This window comes from Ambystoma mexicanum, chromosome 2q, assembly GCF_040938575.1.
Source record: "Ambystoma mexicanum isolate Mex_15411 chromosome 2q, UKY_AmexF1_1, whole genome shotgun sequence".
NCBI lineage: Eukaryota > Metazoa > Chordata > Amphibia > Caudata > Ambystomatidae > Ambystoma > Ambystoma mexicanum.
This window is the reverse complement of record NC_090924.1, coordinates 1,202,416,488-1,202,437,685: the sequence shown is the minus strand read 5'-3', so window position 1 is coordinate 1,202,437,685 and position 21,198 is coordinate 1,202,416,488. Positions and strand designations below refer to the sequence as shown.

Sequence of the window (21,198 nt, the reverse complement as noted above, 5' to 3'; positions counted from 1 at the left end):
TTTTGATGAATGTTTTGCTCTTCATATCAGGACTTTGTATGTTTTACAATGCTTCATCAGATACATGACTTTTAGCACCAGTCAAGATTGTGAATGTTCAAAAGTGTTGTGTTATAGGCATTTTGGAGTTTTTGGGAACAAAACAAATGTCATTTGTAGGCACATTTTTGGGTTCTATTTGCAAAGTGCTGCTTTTCCCTGTGCACTCTGTTTGCTGGTCATGGTACCCACTGGCACATTTATTCAGGATGTGCTCTATTCCACTGCACATGCGCCATGGGTGGCAGGTTGAGCATCCCTCTTTTTGTGTGCTGAGGCACACAATTTTTGTAGATTTCTGTAGGTTTTTGGCACGCACAAGGGTTTTGGTGCCATTGTTGCTGTTTCTATCCCCATAACTGTCAGGGTGATGCCGCATAGCATAGTGGAGTGGGTCAATATATCCCACAGAAGGGGCAGAGGGAACAGTGAGAGGGACGCCTTCCAGTTTAACAGGAACCCATTTTAATATAACCAGTTATAGTCTAACTACATGGTGTGGCCAAAGGCCCGATGGCGTGAGCGGCATTGCTATTTTGCGTAGATATTAGTAATCATACGTAGAAGGGAAGGCCTGGGTGGAAAATACAGCATTGCATACACTAGGCCTAAATTCACGAGGCCACAGAAATCCCCAGCCATGCCCAAGCTCCCACGAGGACAGCTCACACCCCAAACCGCCACAACTCCTATATATTGTTCCAAAACTGTTGCAAAGATGAATTTTAAACCCAAGAGGAATGTGCCCTACAAGGCTGTGATCGGAGACCGGCGCATGGTGTGCATGTTATTTCACACTGGCCAAAGAATGACCTGGCCCATTCCTGGGTGACCCTCAAGTAACAGCCCATATAACTGACTAAACCCTAAGATCCCCATAATCCCTAGCACCAGGTGCCCTTTTACCACCAACCCCAAATTGACAAGTCCTGAAATGTTCAAAGAGGACGGACAGGGCGTATCCTTGAAGCGACAATCGTGTGATTTGTATTGCGAGGTGCTGAGAGGATTACATTATAGTTCAAAACTAGGGTGGAAACCTTGGAGCCGGATGGCACGGAGGGGATTGAGTGAAATGTGTGTGAAGGTTAGAGTGCCCCAGAACATGCTTTGTGTCCATTTTAAGGCCTGCCAAGTGCACAGTATGAGTGATAAAACAAGCTGTATAGTAGAAGTATAATGAAATTATTTTTTGGCCTTCGACGTGAGAAGAAGATGTGCCCTGCAGCACGCACGTGATGGAAGACGTATGGACTGGCCTTTGAACAATAGACAGGCACGCCTTATGGATACAGATTGAACATGTATAGGGTCCATTCAATCATCTACGTGGGTTTTACTGTATGTTGTCACATCATCATGACTCTGTGTACCTTTAAAAGTGTCTGCTTGTACCACTCTTTGGCAGAACGTTCTTAGCAGCAGAGTTCTTTGCTGTTGCTCACATCTGTGTGTGAGATTAAAACTTATCCATACAAGATCGTCTTGGGCCTTTTTTCCCAAATGGGTTGCATTCTCTCTGATGTGAGCATTAAGGGGTGTGCCTTCAATTGGTGCCCCCAATGTTATCCCAGCAAACCTCTGGACCTGCAGAGGCTTCAAGATTGCTTCTCCAGAAGGAGCTTGACCACCTACACTGACGGGCCCCAAAAAAACATGTGTTCCGAGTAGTTTAGCATGAGCCATTTTGCTCTTTGAAGCAGGGCGCAGCCCTGAGGAGAGTACAGGCCAGTGTTGGAACCATGTGACGGAGGAGTTTGGGTGAGCGTAAGAGATAACAAAAGGGGACAGATGCATGGGGACGTGTGAACAGTGTGAGTACGTGGAGAGTGAGGCCTGGAATAAGTAGTGGGTGTTATGTTAGTTTGTTAGTTGATTTTATTATATTTGTGTTTATCAAATAAAATGTAGGCCCTGAAAGGGGCAGCAAGTGTGTGCATTGCGGTGTGGTGTAGTATCAGATGGTTTTGTGGAGTATGTTTGCAAGGATGGGGGATGGAAAGGGGTGGAGGTTGATTTTCTTTGGTTTTGTTGTCATAAGCGTGCAGCAGCTTGTGCAGCGTGTTAGAGGGGCTTAGTGGGGTCAGTAAGAGATATACATCACTAGCATGCGGAAGGAACACCAATTGAGCAGATCTATAAGGCCCTTCCACTGTATCATGACAGGGTAGAGAAATTTCATAAGCCAGCCTTTCATCCTTCTGAGGTCAACAGTTTAGGAAACATTAATTTGGATAATATTAAAACCTGTTTGTATAGTTCTTGGAAGCAGGAGGACTGAGGCATGACGCACTATACAAACTAGTAAAGAACGCGTTTGTGGTAGTGGCATACATTGAGATGCATAGTTGTCCTCAGCCTGTTGGATGGCTTGGTAAATCCAGTTTTGAAGATGGGAGGGAATGAAGAAGCATGCAGGAAATGATGACCAAATGAAGCAGCAAGTGCTAAGTGAAAAAAGGCGTTTCCGTTTGAATTGCAACTGATGGAGGCAGTGACTGGGTGGAGGATTCGACTTGGTTCAGATAGGGAGCCATGACGTAAGTGGGAATTTACATTTGGTGACAGAAGTGGGGGGGATGTCATAGGGGGCAGGATGTATATAGTGAAGAGTGGTGTAGAGAGTTCATAGTGAGCAGGTTGAATGGAGGGCATGAGTATTTAAAGGAGGAGGAGATTAGTCATTTCAATTAATGTGAGTTTACTGAAGGGTAGACAGAAAGCGAGGAGTAAAGTTGAAGATAGCAGGCCATGGTCTAGGTTGCGAGGTTGAAACTTCCATGATTATAGTTCGGGTGACAGAGGACAGTAGTCATAGTAGGAAGTTAACTTTATGAAAACAAATAGTTTGAATCGCAAGGCGATAGCTAGAGGAGAATTATAGAAAGCGAAGTTTGAACAAAGAGATACACAGTTATTTATTCAAAAGAAAATGGGACAAAAAAATGCAAGGGGAAAATGGATTTACTTGTTCAAGAGACAGGGCCTCATTACACGGACGGCCGTAAGGGTTAACGGTCACCGTTAATGGTACCGGTGACCGTTAACCCTTACCGCCTTACTACGAGGTCCCTTTGCGGGTTGGAGACTTTAACGCCTGCAAAGGGACCAGGAAGCTAATTACGGTACCGCAATTTGCGGTGCCGTAATTAGCACCTTCCCCATTCCCATTATGCCCAATGGGGCAATAATGAGAATGGGGAAGGGTAATGGGGGAAGGGGGAATTACCGCCCCACCAACCTTGGAATAGGGCGGTAATTCCCCTTTCCTCCAAGGCGGTGCCGGTATTTTACCGGCATGGACCAAGGTGCTAATAGCACCTTGGTCCACCGGCGTCCGTGTAATGAGGCTCACGGTCCCCATCCCCTTCCTTGGATACGCGAGGGAAGTGGAAGAAGGTGGCTGATTCTCTTTATATGACTTCTAGTTTGGCAAATCGTGAGAGGTGTTCTGTAACTGAGTGATGGTAATCACTGTGATGTGTGGAGGTTGATAGTCAAAGGAACCGGTAAGAAATGAGTCTTTCTACAAGAGGGATGGTAATTACATAACCCTGGCATGAGTTTGGTTCTGGTAAGGAATGTCATCTTTGGGCAGAGGGCTGCTTTTAATAGGAGGATTATAGAGGTAGTTAATGTTAAAGCGAGAGTGACCAGAGGAATCACTGGCATGTTGTTTAGGGGAGAGGGAGGACTGATATAGGGAGAGGTATATATGAGCTTAAATGGAACCATACAAATCAATGCCTGTAATAACCTAGCGAGGAGTCAGTGCAGAGAAAGAGGATGGTCTGGAGCATGATGCAAGTGGGAGGGGGAAGTTGGCAAAAGGGTGGGTCAGTGTAGGTTAGTCCACTAGTAACCAAAGGCTGAAACACAAGCCACTGGACACAACACAAGAGATACATGGGCTACAAGAAACCAAATTGTAGATGCAAAGACTGTTACTGACCAAAACAAAATGAGTAGACTAAGCAGCTTAGGTAAATGTCACTACTATTGTGTGATGTGAAAGTTCGTGGACAGGGAGCTCTGCTGCAAGGATGCATATGCAATACAAAACAGCATGAATGGTAGTTTATTGGCAGGCCAATGAACACAGATAGTGGCATAGTAAATACATGGGATGCATAACATGTTGTGGGCATTCTCTTCAGTAATGAACATTTTTAAGTGATCAGTGAAGAAGGATACTGTGGGAGCTGCCTCTGCAGGGAGTAAGCCAGCATCTGCAAATTACTTCAGAAGTCTATGGGCCTCATTACACGGTAGTAGGTAAGGGATTACCGGCACCGGTAAGGACACCGGTGCCCGTAATCCCTTACCACCGTATTCCGAGGTCCCTTAGCGGGTCCCTTCCTTAACGCCTGGTTTTACCAGGCGTTGCAGTACCGTTATTAGCTCCATCCCCATTCCCATTGAGCCCTATGGGGGCTTGAATGGGAATGGGGAATGGTTCCGGGAATGGGGACTTACCGGGTCCTCCATGGTTGGAATGACCCGGCAAGTCCCTATTTCAGGAACCCGGACCCGGAATGCGGTAAGGGGGTAGCCATGGTGCTAACAACACCATGGCTACCTCCTACCTCGTAATGAGGCCCACTGTCATGTGTTCTATTGCACCACATGTTGCTATGCTACCTTTGCTCGTCATCGTGTTTCCCCATTGGCAACCATTGGTTACCATCTACCTCATGTGTGGCTTAGGCACTCATGCCTCCTTATGATCTGCGTGTCTAATCATGATCTTGCACATGTTTTTCCCCAACACCCCAACACCCTGATTCCACCCATCATCCACAATCTACTCATAAACTTAGCCATCCATGCACGGAGGGTCTCCTACCCAGCTCCAGGCCACTGAATTTGCACACATGCCACCATGTCGCCCAAAACCCCTAATCTCTCCTTCCCACTGCATCTATGTGTCTCGCAATTCAGCTTTACTTGCTTGGGTAGTGTGTCCAGGTATTCCTCATGACTCCTTAATAGTTGTACACAGCCTTACAGAGGGTCACCAATGCAGCAATGCAAAAACCTTCTGGGAACAGTGATGTGATGGTAATAGAGATTGGAAGTACAACTTGTTTAGAGCAAGGAGTGTCAGGTGTGGCTTGATGGAAGAAAAAAAAGCAGCACTGTGATTTTCTTATGCAATTCCTGTGACTCAACAGTGACTCATGATAGATGCCAACACCCAATTATTAAAGATCCACGCAGCAAGTGCTTCACCCTGCTATCTTTAAATGATGACCTTTGTGCATCACTTTTATGTTGGTTGTAATATGTGCGTACACATATATATGAAACAACTATTAACTTGCCTATGTAAACACTATCTATATCTCACCATGGCAATATCTCTTTTAATCTTTTGTTCAGAATGTGAAGGATGACGGACATCATGTTTGGAGACTGAAGCATTTCAACAAACCTGCCTATTGTAATCTTTGCTTGAACATGTTGATAGGTTTGGGTAAACAAGGTCTCTCGTGTTCCTGTAAGTACTATGTTTACAGTTTATACAGCAGCGCTCTTGCATGTTTTCTCTTTCGGGTGTGTTAAAGTGGTGGGACGAGTGTCCTCTTCAATCTGACCGTGAGGGCACAATCCCTACATGTTTTAACAACAGCCTCAGAAAATACATTGGAACACAGTGAAAATAAATAGTATTTATTTATTTATTTATTTATTTATTTATTTATTTATCTGCAACGTCAATGGAAAGCTAATCTGCGGGCATATGTTCCATATTTTATGTGGCACTTAACATAGACACTTGAAGTGCACATCAATAGCAGAGATAGTAGACCTCGTCAGTTGTTGTCTATTTTACATGTTGGGCTCTGGCCAACAACAAGCCTCTTGACCTTTCAAATCTGCATCGCAGTCGTGTTGTGTACATTATTTTCCATTTAGATTCCATTGAACAAAAAACTTAAGCAGGCAGCAGTAATTCTTTTGAAACCTGAAGCATGTTCTTTTGAATTCATAAGGAGCTCACAATCGAATGCAACGTAATGTTTCTTTTCTTAGGTTTAACTTGGAATTTGTTTAAATTGATCATGGCCACTTGATACTATGAAAACCTGTATTTGAGATGACTGCTGCACTGCTATAAGAAAGTCACCAGTGGACGCTGGATGTACCCATTTGTTTTCCAAGTGCTACAGACGTGTTTTGCATTTTGAATACTGCAGTCATCAACAGTTTTGCCCCAATGGCAATTCACTTAGTCCCTGTGTGCACTCTATAATTGTGATTGTTGGTCCATAATCACCATCCGGCTATGCATGCTTTATAAAATTGAATGATAACTTGTATATTTGGTTTACCATGTATCCTTTGTTCAAACTATATTAAATGCAGTTATTATAGATGTTTCAAAATCATGCATCTCTACCAAATGTGGTTATGTTTTGATAATGATGAACTTCTCCTCAAGACATTGAAACCATGATAACAGTGCCTAGCTGGAAATGAGCTAATCAACCATTTAAGGTTCGGATAAACCAATAGACAAGATATCATAGAAGTCATATGGCCATATTCTCAGGCTTGCCAGCTGCTCTAATGCCTATATTTTGTAAAATATAGATATTTGTCATTCGTAAAGGACACCAACCCATTTGGCAGTCATCAATTTGTGTCTAATATTTTCGTCATTCGGGAGTTATTGTGCAAAATGTTAGTAAAGGGTGATTTAATTAAGCATTTCCTGCTAAGCCATGATAGAGTATTCTTGTTTTTATATGCATAATGCTTCCTGTGCTAATTAACTTTTTGTGTTCCATGAAAAAGACAGTCTAGTTTGAGCTTTCATTGAGGCAGCTGATTGAGTAGACCACATTAGACATGTGACATGGTCCTGTTAATGAGATATTAAAATGAACATCTACACTGTGCCAGGACTTAACACAATATTTTCTTTTTCTCATCCTTTTCAGTTTGCAAGTATACTGTCCATGAACGGTGTGTAGCCAGAGCACCACCCTCCTGCATCAAAACCTATGTCAAGTCAAAGAAGAACACAAATGTAAGGGAGTAAAATTTTAACTTTTCAAGCAATATGTTAATGAATACCTACAATTCTTTACATTATTGTTCTTACCCTTGTAGATAATGCATCATTTTTGGGTGGAAGGAAACTGCACAACAAAATGTGATAAGTGCCGGAAAACGATAAAATGTTACCAGGGCCTAACTGGACTTCATTGTGTCTGGTGCCAAATCACTGTAAGTACAAATTATAAAATATGTTTCATAGCATCTAAAATATCTGAACTAATAGACTAAAACCACTGCTATCATGAAAGCACTGGCACTTCTGTAAAAGGGAAATACGGCCATTTTCCCATTATCAAAACTCTTCTATGACTTTGAACCTGTTTTAAAATGTTCCCTCTGAGCTGTTGAATCCATACTTGCAAGAGAACGACTCTTTGATAGTGGCACCTCCACGCTGTTCATATTAGAGTAATACATTCATCTTAGCCTTGCTGTGTATGATATTTGCAGCCTTGTTTGCAAACAGTGACTGCCAGAATTAGGGCTGAGCTTCTCGACATAATTAAAAGCAAAGTCCTGTGAGGTTTTCTAAGTATACTCAATACATTGAGAAGAAATGTACAAGCAGTCCAATTCCATTGGAGATTATTCGCATACTCTGAGGTATTTGTGAAAACCATGTTGTGGATGGATTTTACCACCCAATCAAATTGAACCTCTGCTCTTTGTAATGTCATCTTCACCCTTCCATCAATGTGCACCTTCTTGGAAAAGTGCCCCACAATAGCCCTATGGTATTGGAATGTCCAAATATAGTTAATGTCACACGTTCCTTTGATCTATAGATACATTTCCCTCCAAAGAAGAACTCTGTGACTTTGAATGAAAATGGACCTCCAACACAATACAACTAACAATGTCACAATATTTTGCTAATAAGTACAAACAAACAATACCAAAGACTTTCCTAAACCAGTGGATAAGACGTGAAAACAAGTGTAGGAACCACACAGAATGTTTATACTACCTTCATTCCAAATGGGCTCTGATCTATATGTTGAATCAAATATCTTGAGTCAACATGTTATTTTTCAGTTCCTTTCTCGGTAGCAATGCTCTTGAAGACAAAGATAATTCTTCTGTGTAGTGAATGATGTTTTCCTAAACCTTATTTGATCTTTTTTTTGTTAGCGTTTTCCATGTGCTTTCGAAAGTAGGGCATGTTAGAATAGCAAAGGTTATATAAACCACAGATTGCAGAAGAACACATGTCTTGGTTATACTAGAGAGAGGTAGAAGGGTTAGGCTTAAATATAGAAAGCCAAGTTGTCATTTCTATGGGAGCGGATTGGGAGGACATTTGGCTGCAAACAAATAGTGTATTTTTATGTTTGCCCTAAACGCACACTGTGTTGAATATCCAAACATCTCGGACTGGAAAGGCAGCTTATAGTTAGAATAGTACACAGAGAATGAGTGTTGACTGGACATCCAAGCCGTGTTTGCTTTTTGCATCTCTCACTAAGTACAGGAGGCGTTGGACTGGGAACAATTGGACTGGGAACAGTCACTCCTAGAAACACTTGGGTACAGGCGCATTATAAATGACATATCATATCATAACATACAATGTGGTTTCTCAAAAAAGAGTCAATATGTCTGAATTCATATATTGTCATAGTAATTGAAATTAATTTTAATTGGATTACTGGATATTGTCATGCAAAGGATTACAAGATTAATGTCATTACATGTTTGTCAGGGGACAGTATGTCCAAAACATCTAATGGGCGTCTGAATCAATGCCTGGGGATTTGAATACCAAGGAGTTATTGAAATGGGCTATGTCAAAAGCTGCAAATAATTTGATTCTGGTCCACAGTCATGGCATACAACATGTGAAGTAGTCTTGATTTGGGCCCCACAATGGTATACAATTATATGGGACTGGTAGCAATTGGTACTGCTAAAGAAGGTTCCCATTGGAGAAACCATTGACAACTGGCTATCGATAATGATCACACTCAAGCAAAATCCTTCAGTAAGAATTCCTCTGAGATATATAATAATCAGTGGAGATGTTGGTGGATCTGGCAATAACACAGAAAGAAAATGCATGAGTCGAGAAGAAGGAGGGGTTTAAGACAATATGAAGTGTGGTTGGTGATGGTGTCCATTAAGATTTCATTGTGACAAATTCAGTTTTTCTTTGTGAGGCTGAATGAAAATGCGAAACATTCACAAAGAGGTTTAGATTTTGGACATGAAGCAAGAGCATGAGGGCTCACTGGCTTAACTGAAAAAGTGTGCATTTCGGATTTCCTTGGTAAGCAAAATGTACCAGATGTGGAATACTTCAGAGTATCTGGTCATCTACTGATTCAGAAAAAGGAATGTGGCAGCAGCACGAGACACACTTCTAGTGAAGCTTTACCAGCAGTTGTGTGTCATGTTATTTTGAGCAGATAAACATAAGGATTGTATTGTATTGTACTGACATTTGTAGAGCGTGAACATGACCAAAAGGCATCAAGGCACTGAGAGTGGAAGAGAGAGAACTGCAGACCAGGAGGAATTTTAATAGACAAGTTTGGGGTTGATTACGAAAGGCGGTGAAGACAGAAATGTTGCGAATTTCAGAAGGGATGGCATTCCACAGTGTAGGGGCAAGCACAGAGAAGGACCTACCTCCAGCTCGAGTCCGCTGGAATTGAGGGATACTGAGCAGTGATTGATTGGCCGAGTGGAGAACTCTGCTCAGTTTGTAAGGTATAAATCTGGATTTAAGCAACCCAACCCCAACATTGTGGATGGCCCGATGAAGAAGGCAAAGGATTTTAAATGTAACTCGGCTCCTCACATGGAGCCAGTGAAGGTGACAAAGAAGGTCCTGGAGCTCCTGGGAGTGAGTCAGTCTGGGGGCATATAGGGCAAGGCAAGCCGCTAAATTTTTGAGAATCTGCAGACGATGAAGCAAGACTTCAGCTTGACCAAGATACATGCCATTACAGTAATCTATTGATCCCATAATGGAGGCTGTAACAATTTTAGATCTGGAGTCAATTGGAAGAAACAGAAGAACCTTTTTAAGTACTTTGAGGTTTGCAAAACCAGATTGGAAGACTGCCAAGATTTGGGCTTCTCTGGAACCTTAGGACATCGTTTTAATTCCTAGGCTCTTGACTGCTAAAGAGGGTTCAGGGCAGGGACCAAAATATGTAGGCCAGTAATCAGAAGAATATGGGTATTGGTAAAGAGGTTTGAGGCGGTCATACCAAATGGTGCAGTGTAAGCTTCAGAATGCTTGTAAACATTGATATACTGTATTACAAAAATGAACCAACAGCACAAGAATGTTAAGCAATGTCTTGTTCTGAGGTTCATGTTTGATCTAAGGAAGTTATTTTTAAAATAATATATGGTAATGCATTGATAACCCTGGAGGAATGGTTGCAATTATCAGTAAACTATTTTCAGAGGTTATGAAAATCACACTGGTGAGTGATGGACAGCTTGAGAGCAACATTGGTATATGATGATTTCTAAGGTTGGACCATTTGAATGCTTGATATGCCTGATAGTTGTTATATACTAATACTATCTTGGAAGTTAGTTCCTGTTTGTTAGTTCTTTTAGCCACATTTCAACTTGAAAATGCAATTCATCTAATTATTCTTATACTTTCATAAAGCCATGATTGAATGAACATTGCCCGCTTCTTCTTGGCTCTATATATTCATGTTTTACCATTGTACATTATTTACTATGTTGGAAAGCCTTCACCATGTATTTTATAAAACAATGAGTGTAAACCAGGTTCCTTTCCGCCAATATCATTCATTAGTTCCCATATTTAGAGAGTGATAGCAGCAATTGGAAGATCTCTGACTGCCCATCACCTCTGCGCACACTGCAGCCATGGAAACAAAGTTTCAGGTGGATATGGGATGCGTTTTGCTGTGGACAAAATGCACATGCACTCAATGTACAGACTCTAGTGTATGCACTACTAGAGTGTGAGCATATGAAGGCAATATAATGCAAAAAAAAGCTGTGATCCCAGTTTGATCATAGAGAGATATGTTCTTAAGGCCATGTGGCAAGTGACTAGGGACACGGGAAGACACAGACACCTTGTCATATCCTAGAGTAATTTGGCAAGACACACATGTACAGTTGGACACATGTTATTCCAGGATCCCTCAATGTCTACACATTTGGGCTTCTAACGGCACAATATGCAAAAGCGCCCTGACACTAAGGTTCATTAGGTTAATGTTCTTTGATTGAATACACATACAGTTCTTTACACTAAAAGAATGTTGTTAGTTCACAGACATTTATAGATACAACACCAGCACATCATGGCAAATGGTAATGGCAAGCAAGGCAAACTAATTTGCTTCAGAATGTTATTTCTCCACTGTTGCATTATGCCTTAAGCAATGCAAAAAACAAAAAAATATGCACATTTACTTTGTAAGGGAGCGGATCCCTATAGTCTAAAGAACATAAGAAGAAGCATTAAACATACAAAGGCCAATGATCAAAAAACCCGGAAAGAAGAGATGGCAGGCTGTGATAATTCATTAGTTCCAGAAATGGCATCGCCTTTAACTGTGAATGTACTTACACTACTAGGATTGATAGATAAAACAGCAGATCTCACTCCTAATCTCCCTAGATCAATCTGCAGCGTTCAACCTGGTCGATCATTCTATCCTGGCGGACAGGCTTATGTCAGTAGCCAATTGCTCCCAGGCGCCACTAAATGGCAACTCTCTTTCCTTTCAAATAGATTCAGTTGAGTGTGTGCCAACGAAGCAAAGGCACCAGCCATGCAGGTACTCTTTGGAGTTCTCCAAGGAGCCAGTTTATCACCTTGTATCTACAATATCTTTATGGCTCCTTTCTTTGCTCATCTCGCTCAAGAGAGTATACTTTTCTCTAACTATGCCGATGACACACAATGTGTCATCCCTCTCACTGGTCAGCATGACTTAGATGAGAGTGGACTTAATCGCATATTTTCCATCATTGAGCAGTGGATGATGTTAAATAACCTCACACTTAATCGTGGTAAGACCGAACTCATGGTTGTGGGCTCCAAGGGCATCTTAGCTAAACTTGACCCAGCTTTTATGCGCTTCCAGTTTGGGGATGTTCAAATCTCCACCCTCCCCAAAGTAAACATTTTGGTAGTGGTTCTGGATCAGTCACTTAACATTAAGCCCTACGTAGCCAGCACAGTTGCATCCTCCACCTACTATATTAAATTGCTGGCCCACCTAAGACTGTTCATCTCCAAACTGAATGCTGAGTCTATTGCTCGAGCCATTGTAGGAGCCAAATTAGATTATTGTTGCAGTCTGTTGGCAAGCTCCAGCAAATCTATTTTAATCGACTTCAGGTAGTTCAGAACGGAGCGGTTAGAGTTGTAGATGGCCGCTCTTATCGGTCCCATGTCTCTGAAGCACGGCGAGCCCTGCATTGGCTCCCTGTGGAAGCTCGTATCTCCTTCAGACTTCTTGTCATTACCTTCAAATGTCTTATGGGAATGATGCCTTCATATTTACAAAGGTATATTGGAAAAAAAACTTTCCTTAGAAATCTGCGCTCTAACAACCATAACCTTCTCCACCAGCCTAGGTTCAAAACTAAAAAAGCGCAACTTGGCGCCTTTGCTTTTGTGGCTCCATCGTTATGGAATTCTCTGCCCACCGACCTGAGAGGTTCCTCAGTCCTGAGCAACTTCAAGAAGGGACTAAAAACCTTCCTCTTTAAGTAGTATCCTCCTGGACACCACCTTTATGGCATTCTCTTGTCCTAGAACAGCTTCTGCTTGTTTCATGTCATGTCCATCTTGTCCGCGCCCTCACACCCATGGGTCTATGGCTGCGCACTACAAATGCAATAAAGTAAAGTAAAGTAAAGTAAAGTAAAAACAGTAAAAACAAGTGAGGTTTAAGCACAAACATTAATACCATACTCCATAGAGAAAGTGGGGGATGCATTCTCTTTTCTGGAAATGGTTTTGCTCAGAGAAACCAGATCAATAACTCTACTTATTATGTAGTATCTCTGGACAACCTAATTAGTGAATCAGCATTTTCCCACTTCTGTCTTTATTTTTCAAGGTAGTTCTTCTGTTTGCGTTGACCACCCCTATATTTAAAACATTGGCTGTGGCATATAGTCTAATCCCTGTTTCTTTAGTATATGGTATGTGTGTGGCTTAGTTCAAGGAAGAGTTTTCCTGAGGTTCAAAGTCAGGCATCTATACTGAAATCGCACATATCTTTGATGGATTCAGTGTGCATGGAATATAGACATATCCATGCATAATAAGGAACAGCCCAGCACAGAGTCCATGGGCCTCATTACGACCCTGGCGGTAAGGGGTTTACGCCATCGTTAGCTGCGCCGACCCCTTACCGCCAATTACGAGGTCCCTTAGCGCCATGGAGGTCTTAACACCCGCTTTCAGCGGGTGTTAAAATCCATGGCGCTAAGGGAGCATGGAGTTAATTACGCCACCGTAATTTACGGTGGCGTAATTAACGCCTTCCCCACTCCCATTATGCCCTATGGGGCAAAAATGGGAATGGGGAAGGGTAAATGGGGATTGGGGACTTACCGCCCCGCCAAGGTCGGAATGGGGCGGTAAGTCCGCCAACCACCATGGCGTAAACATAGTTTACGCCATGGTGGTAAAGTCACGGCCCAGGCGGTAACTTACCGCCTGGGTCGTAATGAGGCCCCATGTGTGGAAAGCTGTGTGCGAGGAGTGCCTATCTTTGTCCCTGAAAGGTCTATTATGTCTATCAATGAGAACCCAGATGGCACATGAAGTCCATTAGGGGCTGTGCACATTATTCTTCATTGCTAATAGCTACTAATGATGCCAACCTGTCAGATATGTTCGGCCAGCGAGGATAGCTCAGGGTCAACGTGATCGCCTTGGAAGCAAAAGGACACGGAGCAACACAGGTTCGATCCTGGGTCGGTGCTTAGAAACTGCGCTTAGAAACCTCTGGGTATTAAGCATGTTATAAATAACCTATCATATAATATCAGCAGAGGACGTGTACATGCATTGAGCCTTAAAAGAGGATTGATGGAACCGTTCTGTTCCTTGTTAACATTGAGCATTGATTGATGAATCCTCGACTGTCGGCCACCAAATAGTGATATAAGTGTAAGGTAAGGAGGTCTTGCATATCGCACTTCTGCCATTTTGGTGATCTCTAGGCACATGTTTATAGATCAAATGGTAAAGGAGGGGTGATGGTGGGTTAGGGGGGATAGTGGGAGAAGCAACTGCAAAGCCTATAGTGTTGATGAGTGCAGACCACAAGTACTACAGGTGTGTATGCTTGTATTATTCTGGGTGATTTGTGGAGGTCTCATGTTAGTGTCTGTTTATCCCTCGGGGAGAACACATAATTAATTAGCTGCCAGTGGGTGAATACCAGCATTGCATCTAGTCTTTGAGAAGGAGTGGGCGGTATGTGTTAGGGCAAGACATGTGGACCATGGAGATTGCTGCCTATGGTTCTGTTGTGGGTAGTATCTTGACAGAGGTATTAGCAGGAATAAGGCTGCAATGTGTTATGGGAACATGAATTTGGGAGATATTTAATGATTCTTGTATATGATGTTGTTTGGTAGACTGATCTGGTAGGGTTTTAGCCACCTAGTGGGCAAAACATAGGGTATTTAACAGGACTGCAAGTCCTTGCAGTGCACTGTCCTGTTTTTAGGACGGTTGTTGGGTGTTAGTATTTTGAAGGGTCTTGACAAATAATATCTTCGTCTTTGATGGCTTAGTCCAATTTATACTGTACTGGAATAAATGACTACATTCCTGTATTTATTTGGATGTTGTGAAGCAGTCACTGAGTGAGTTTCAGAAGTATCTGTACAATGGTCCAGTCTGGCCTTGTATAGTGGGAGTGTTGATGTCCTGTGACTGCTAGGAAGATGAAAAGGGTAGATTGTCCCAATTACTTCTTGCCTGAATAACATGCTTTATTACATCTGTACGAACATGCACATGAATGTGGTCATTGTACTTGTTAGGGAGAATTCTCTGTTTAGGCTGAATTTCCTAACCTAGTGAGTCCCCCAGCAGCTTTGCTGGATTTCTGGAGTTTGTTTTTCCATCCTGCCAAGAGTGAGACTCTTTTTCTCCCACTCTTGGACATGTATGTGTGTAATTCCTTTGAAGTATCAATGTGTTCGATGGGCTATGGGGTCTTTTACTCCATAGGGTCTCATATGTTTTTCTATGTGTGTTACACCGCACCCTACGTGCCGTAACACTGGGGCGTCCTAGCGGACCCCCACCATAGACTCCATACCCAGGGACTGACTACTGTCTCCCCGGGCATGTAAAGTCACCATTGGCTTTACTAGACCTAAATTTACTAACAGGACTAGTACAAACCATCTTATTGTGGATGTACTAGTAGGGGTAATTCGATTACTCCTGGACCTGTTACTCAAGGGGGCACTGTCCCGCCCCCCCTCGTCGAGTTTTGGCTGGTGGCAGCGGAAACTACTTGTTATGTTCGACCCCGAACATAACCCTATGGGACTCGTCCCATTGTTGGAGATTTATACTTTTTCTCGTTAATCTCTAACGTACCACCGATCTACTTATCTTAAATAAGTTTATCGGATGGTATTTTCTGCCAGAACTCGGTTTGTAAAATGGCGTCTGTGTTCGTTTCTGTGACTCCTAAACCAAAGGTCGAGCCCTTTGTTCCACTTTTGGCGGGCTCTGTACAGAGACCCTCCGAAGTGGTGCCATTCTGTCTGGGTTACCACAGGGGTGTGGGAGGGGGTTTAGGCACCCTGGACCGAGTTGCCTTGCCAACTCCGGTCGCACTCTGGAGTGATTGGCCCAAGTGGTGAGCCTTCCCGCTCACCACTTAGCATGTGTTGATTGACAGCTAGGCTGAATGAATGGGGGTTTTCTGCATAAAAGCAGGGCTTTTGGGACTGGATCTTCAGAAGTCGCCACAGGACCTAAGAATCCGACGAGGGTAACGCTGAGCCGACCTGCACGACGACACCTCCGGTGGAGCCCTGCGGAACCGACTCACCACTTCCCGACGACAGAGGAGATCTCCCTGCCGGAGAGTCTCTTCACCTGGCTGGTGGGAACAACCTGCCCCCTTTGCTTTTTATTCGCCTCAGGACGCAGTGGTCGGATTGCCCGTGCAGAGCACCCCGGCAACCAGATAGCCACTACCCCTTTACCGCGAACAAAAGGTGGTGCCTTGTGACGGAGCACTCCGCGGCTGGTCTCTTCCCTGGTGTTGCACCGGACTTCCTTTTTCTTCGACGACGAGAACCTCTCTACTCTTGGCAAAGACCCGACGTGCATCCACCACCAGGAACATCTGCCCCCGCCGGAGCTGCCCTCCACAATAAGGTACCGTGTCCGCCGGGCTTCCCTTTTGATCGGATTGAGCGAGGTGTCTTAATCCTCTCCTTTCCGTTTGGTCGCCTCCAAGCTGTTCTCATTTATAGTTCTGAACTGTTTCAACCTTCCGATAACAATTTGCTACTAAGACTTGAATGCATCTCCACTAGAGACTTTTTGGGACATCGCGCCTTGCCTCTCTCCGAGTGGGCCTGGCCTCTGAATTTCATGATCTATTGTGATTCTTGCCTTCCTGCCTTGCATTTTATTCGCGAAGGATTGAACTGTGTTGATTTCGTGACCTGCCTATCTTTTTCTCTCCCCGTCCTAACTAATGTTCGAGTGTCATCTAGGTTGAGGTATACACCTCTGTCTGAAAATAAGTGATACCGGTAGAACCTAGAGTTGTCGAAATATTGCTAGGGGGATTGATCGTTTTCTACTCCCTAGAGTAATTGTGTTTGATTTGTTTGCCGTGATTTGCCATAGTGTTTTCCATAGATGTTCTGTTATAAATAAATACCTTAATATCTTTACACTAAGCCTCGTTGCGTGTTTGCTTGTCTTGCTGTGAAGAATTGCCCTATTTTGTATACTCCACATACTGCTCAACTTTTCTTGAGAGAAGTCTGACTGCTCAGCCACAGCTACCACGTGAATCTGTGTGTGGTGCAGACTGCTACCAAGTGGGTTCACCGCCAACGCCTGTAGTCCTAAATCTTTTGCAGTGGTCCCAGAGGGAACTGCACAGGTTTCCGCCTAACACTGGTGTACAGCGGTGGGATTTGTATTGAGTATACAGTTTAGAGTGCTTTTCGACACTGTAGGATAACTAACCACAAAACTTTGCACAAAAAGCAACTTTTAAAAACATGTCTACGATGGAAACTTACAGCCAAGAGTCCTTGTCAGGTGAAAATACTGAGAGTTTGCGAGCTCTCTGTAGGCAAGAGAATCTTTCTGTAATAGGCAAGAAGTTAGAACTAATCGAAAGATTGCTGGCGAACCAAAGTCTGGGTACTGGTTCAGAGGAGCCAATCTCTCCAGCGACTGTAGATAACAGTGATGGTGTTGATCTGAATCATAATTCTGATGATAGCGATGAAGAGGCTGACGAGGACGGCGAGGCTAACGAAACTGTCTCCCCTGCTCCTCTACCCGCCTTACCAGCTGCCTACGGGGCCCATACCAGGTCCCACAAGTAACCCTGCTTATTTTGAACTTGAAAAAATGAAGCACGACTAGAATACAAACGGTTCTTGGCTCAATCTGAACGAAACCAAGAGCTCGAGTTCAGACGGATGAATGCCCAGGCTGAGCAGAAGCAAGCTGCGTTAAGACTCAGGGAAATAGAACTTAATCATGAGTTAGAGATGAAAACATTGTCTATGGAAAATGCTTCTCTCTCCTCTGGTTCCTCTAGGAGCTCCAGTCCCAAAAGACCCCGGATGCCGAAGGAATTAGTGGGTATGTATGAACCGAGATTGGATGTGTTGGATTGGTTGAAACTGTTTGAATACAATCATTGGCTCCAGGACATCACCGGGAATGCTTTGCTTCCCTGGTTGTTCTCTAGGATCCCTCCTGTTGCGACTGATGTGGTAATGGAGTTGGGGGAGGCGGATAAGACGGATTACGAAAGCGTGAAACTAGCTTTAATAGCTAGATTCGGGAAGACCCCTTCCCAGTATCTTAAGAGGTTTAGAACCCTCAAAAAGCATGATGGTACCCCTTGGGCTACCTGGGTGAGTGAAGGGTTGAAAAACTTAGAGGGATGGATTTAGGGTTACAAAGTGAACACTTATGAGGGTATAAGGAATCTTTTTATGTTGGAGTCTATTTATGATGCCTGTTCTCCTGAGCTCAGACAGCACTTGGCTGATTCAAAGGAATTGGATTCCAGGGAGCTAGCTAAGGCTGCTGACTTGTGGGTTGCCAACAGGGCTACTCATGAGGATTCTGGGGCAACTCAACAAAAGGATGAGGGAAAACAGCCTAAAAAAGACTCAAAAGAGAATTCTAATAACTCACATTCCAAAGAGGGCCCCAAACAAAACCAGAAGGGTAAGCCACCGGGAAAACCACAGCAGAATAGTGTGTCTTCTGGTGCCAAACCGGAAGGAGGTCAGAACAAGCCACCATTCCAGAAAGCATTCGGTAAATGCTTTGTTTGTGGCTCGACTGATCATGTGAAAGGAGATCCCAGATGTAAGGGTAAACCTTCAGGGGTCCAGCTTGTCTCCTTAGCCTTCGCTCCAGAGAAGGAAGTCCAAATGGCAAGTGGAAACTTTCTACTGCTAGCTGACGAACCCATTGGAGTCTCAGCCATCGTTTCTTTAGTATCTCTGGGGTTGTGGGAACAACAGAATTTAGATGTCTACAATTCTATCCCTGATAATACTAAAGAATATTATAAGGACAGTGTCCAGGTGAATGGTCAGGAGACTCCTGCCATTAGGGACACTGGGGCCAGCATAACTGTGGTGGATAAATCGTTTTTTCAGGCCAAGGATGTTGCTAAGGCACCCAAACGCCTCACCAAGTTAGCTGGAGGGCCTGTGCAGATGCTTCCCCAATTACCAGTTCTCATCCAGTGTAACGACATGACTGTGAAGATACCTGTCAGCATACAGAGTGAGGTACCAGGACGCGTACTGTTGGGTAACGATTTAAAAACTCTCTGAGTTGTATCGCATACTCCCAGACCTCCTAGTAAACGGTTACAGGAGCTAACCAGACCTGCAAGAGAGAGGACCATGCGCGGTACTCTCGGGGAGATGATGAAGAAAGAAATCACTCCTGCTCCACTGGAATTGTCGGCCGCTGTCTCCAAGAGATCGGAAGCGAAAGAGAAACCTAAGACTTCTATCCCGAAACCAGCAGCCAGCATTCCAGTGCAGCCAACACGGACTTCCCCCCGGTTGTCCAAAGTTACACCCGTAACTCCACCTCCAGCCGAGGCTGAGAGGGAGGTACAACCCTGTGTGGTAGAATTAGACTCTGAGGAAGAGCTAATGGAAGGCCAGGAACTCATTGGAGATCTGGATCCTGTTGACCATCCTGAGCTGCAGTCTTTATGGCAGAAGGTGGACCCAGCAGGGCACACTTCAGTAAGGGACAGAGAGAATGTCCAACTCTGGAAGGTCTTCGCCACCAGGCAGAAGCTCAGGCTGAAGGGCAAGAGCTTGGAAAATACAGGTTGCACTGGAAAGATGGCCTCTTCTACAGTGAACCGACCGAGTCTGCACCTGGAGACTACAAACGACTTGTAGTACCCCAAGAGAACACACCACAGTTCTTGCAGTTAGCCCACGAGATTCCTTTGGCTGGTCACTTGAGTTTCAAGAAGACTAAGGAAAGGCTCTCTCTCTACTTCTATTGGCCGAAGATGGGGGCCGAAGTAGAAAAGCACTGCAGGAGCTGCCACACCTGCCAGATCTCTGGTAAGGTTGGTTCCAAGAATGTTGCACCTTTAGTGCCTCTCCCAGTTGTGGGAGTCCCATTTGAGAGAGTAGGGATTGACATCGTTGGTCCCCTTGATCCTCCAACCTCCTCAGGCAACAGGTTTATACTTGTTGTAGTAGACCATGCTACTAGGTATCCTGAGGCAATTCCTATGAGGACTGTTACGGCTCCGGCTGTGGCTAAGGCCCTCCTTGGTATTTTTACTAGGGTCGGGTTTCCTAAGGAAGTAATCTCTGACAGGGGGTCAAACTTTATGTCCCACTACATGAAAGCCATGTGGAAAACCTGTGGAGTTACTTACAAGTTCTCAACAGCCTACCACCCACAAACCAATGGGTTGGTAGAACGGTTCAACCGAACCATGAAGAGCATGATAGGTGCTTTAGAGGAACCCCTTAAGCGTAGGTGGGACCTTCTACTGCCATGCCTTCTCTTTGCTTATAGAGAAGTCCCTCAGGAGGGAGTAGGTTACTCTCCCTTCGAACTACTCTATGGTCATCCCGTCAGAGGTCCATTGGCCCTGATTAAGGAGGGATTGGAGAGTGCTCCTTCCCCCAAGTCAGTCAGAGTGACTGACTACATGATAGGTCTCCGGAGGAGAATGTCACACATGATGACGGAAGCAAGCGATAACTTGAAAGCTGGACAAGCATTGGTCAAGCACTGGCACGATCAAAAGGCTAACATGGTTGAGTTCTCTCAAGACCAGCTCGTTCTCGTTATGATCCCAACAAGACAGAGGGCCTTGCAAGATAAGTGGATGGGACCCTTCCGAGTAGTGGGTAAACTCGGAGAGGTTAACTATCTGGTGGACTTGGGCAATCCCAAGGAGGCTCCGACAGTCTTTCACACCAACCGACTTAAAGCGTATGTCTCACGACCTGATGTAGGAGCGTTGCTTCTAGCATCATCCGAGGAAGAAGAAGAGAGTGAAGCTCTTCTGGATCTCCTCAGAGGCTTGCCTTTAGACGAAAAAATTGAAGGAGTAAATCTCTCCTCCAATCTGACACCCGAGCAACAAGAAGAGTGCAAATCTATGTTGAATCAATTTGCCTCTCTGTTCTCGCTTTCACCAGGCTTGACCCCTTGGGGCCAGCACGACATACTCACTGGTGACTGTCTGCCTGTCAAAAGCAGAGGATACCGCATGTCAGAAAACGTGCAAACCCACATCAAAGGTGAGGTCAGCAAGATGCTCGATCTCGGGGTAATAGAGCCCTCGACTAGTCCATGGTCTAGCGCAGTTGTGTAAG

At 44.1% G+C, this 21,198-nt stretch overlaps 1 protein-coding gene across 1 annotated transcript in view; it reads left to right on the top strand.

Annotated features, from left to right (window-relative positions):
- Positions 1 to 21,198, top strand: part of DGKB (diacylglycerol kinase beta) — a 3,560,883-nt gene that overhangs the window by 843,755 nt on the left and 2,695,930 nt on the right. The window contains exons 10-12 of the mRNA XM_069648599.1: positions 5,422 to 5,539; positions 6,987 to 7,075; positions 7,159 to 7,275. Coding sequence (XP_069504700.1) covers positions 5,422 to 5,539; positions 6,987 to 7,075; positions 7,159 to 7,275 — 324 coding nt within the window. The remainder of the gene's footprint in view (positions 1 to 5,421; positions 5,540 to 6,986; positions 7,076 to 7,158; positions 7,276 to 21,198) is intronic.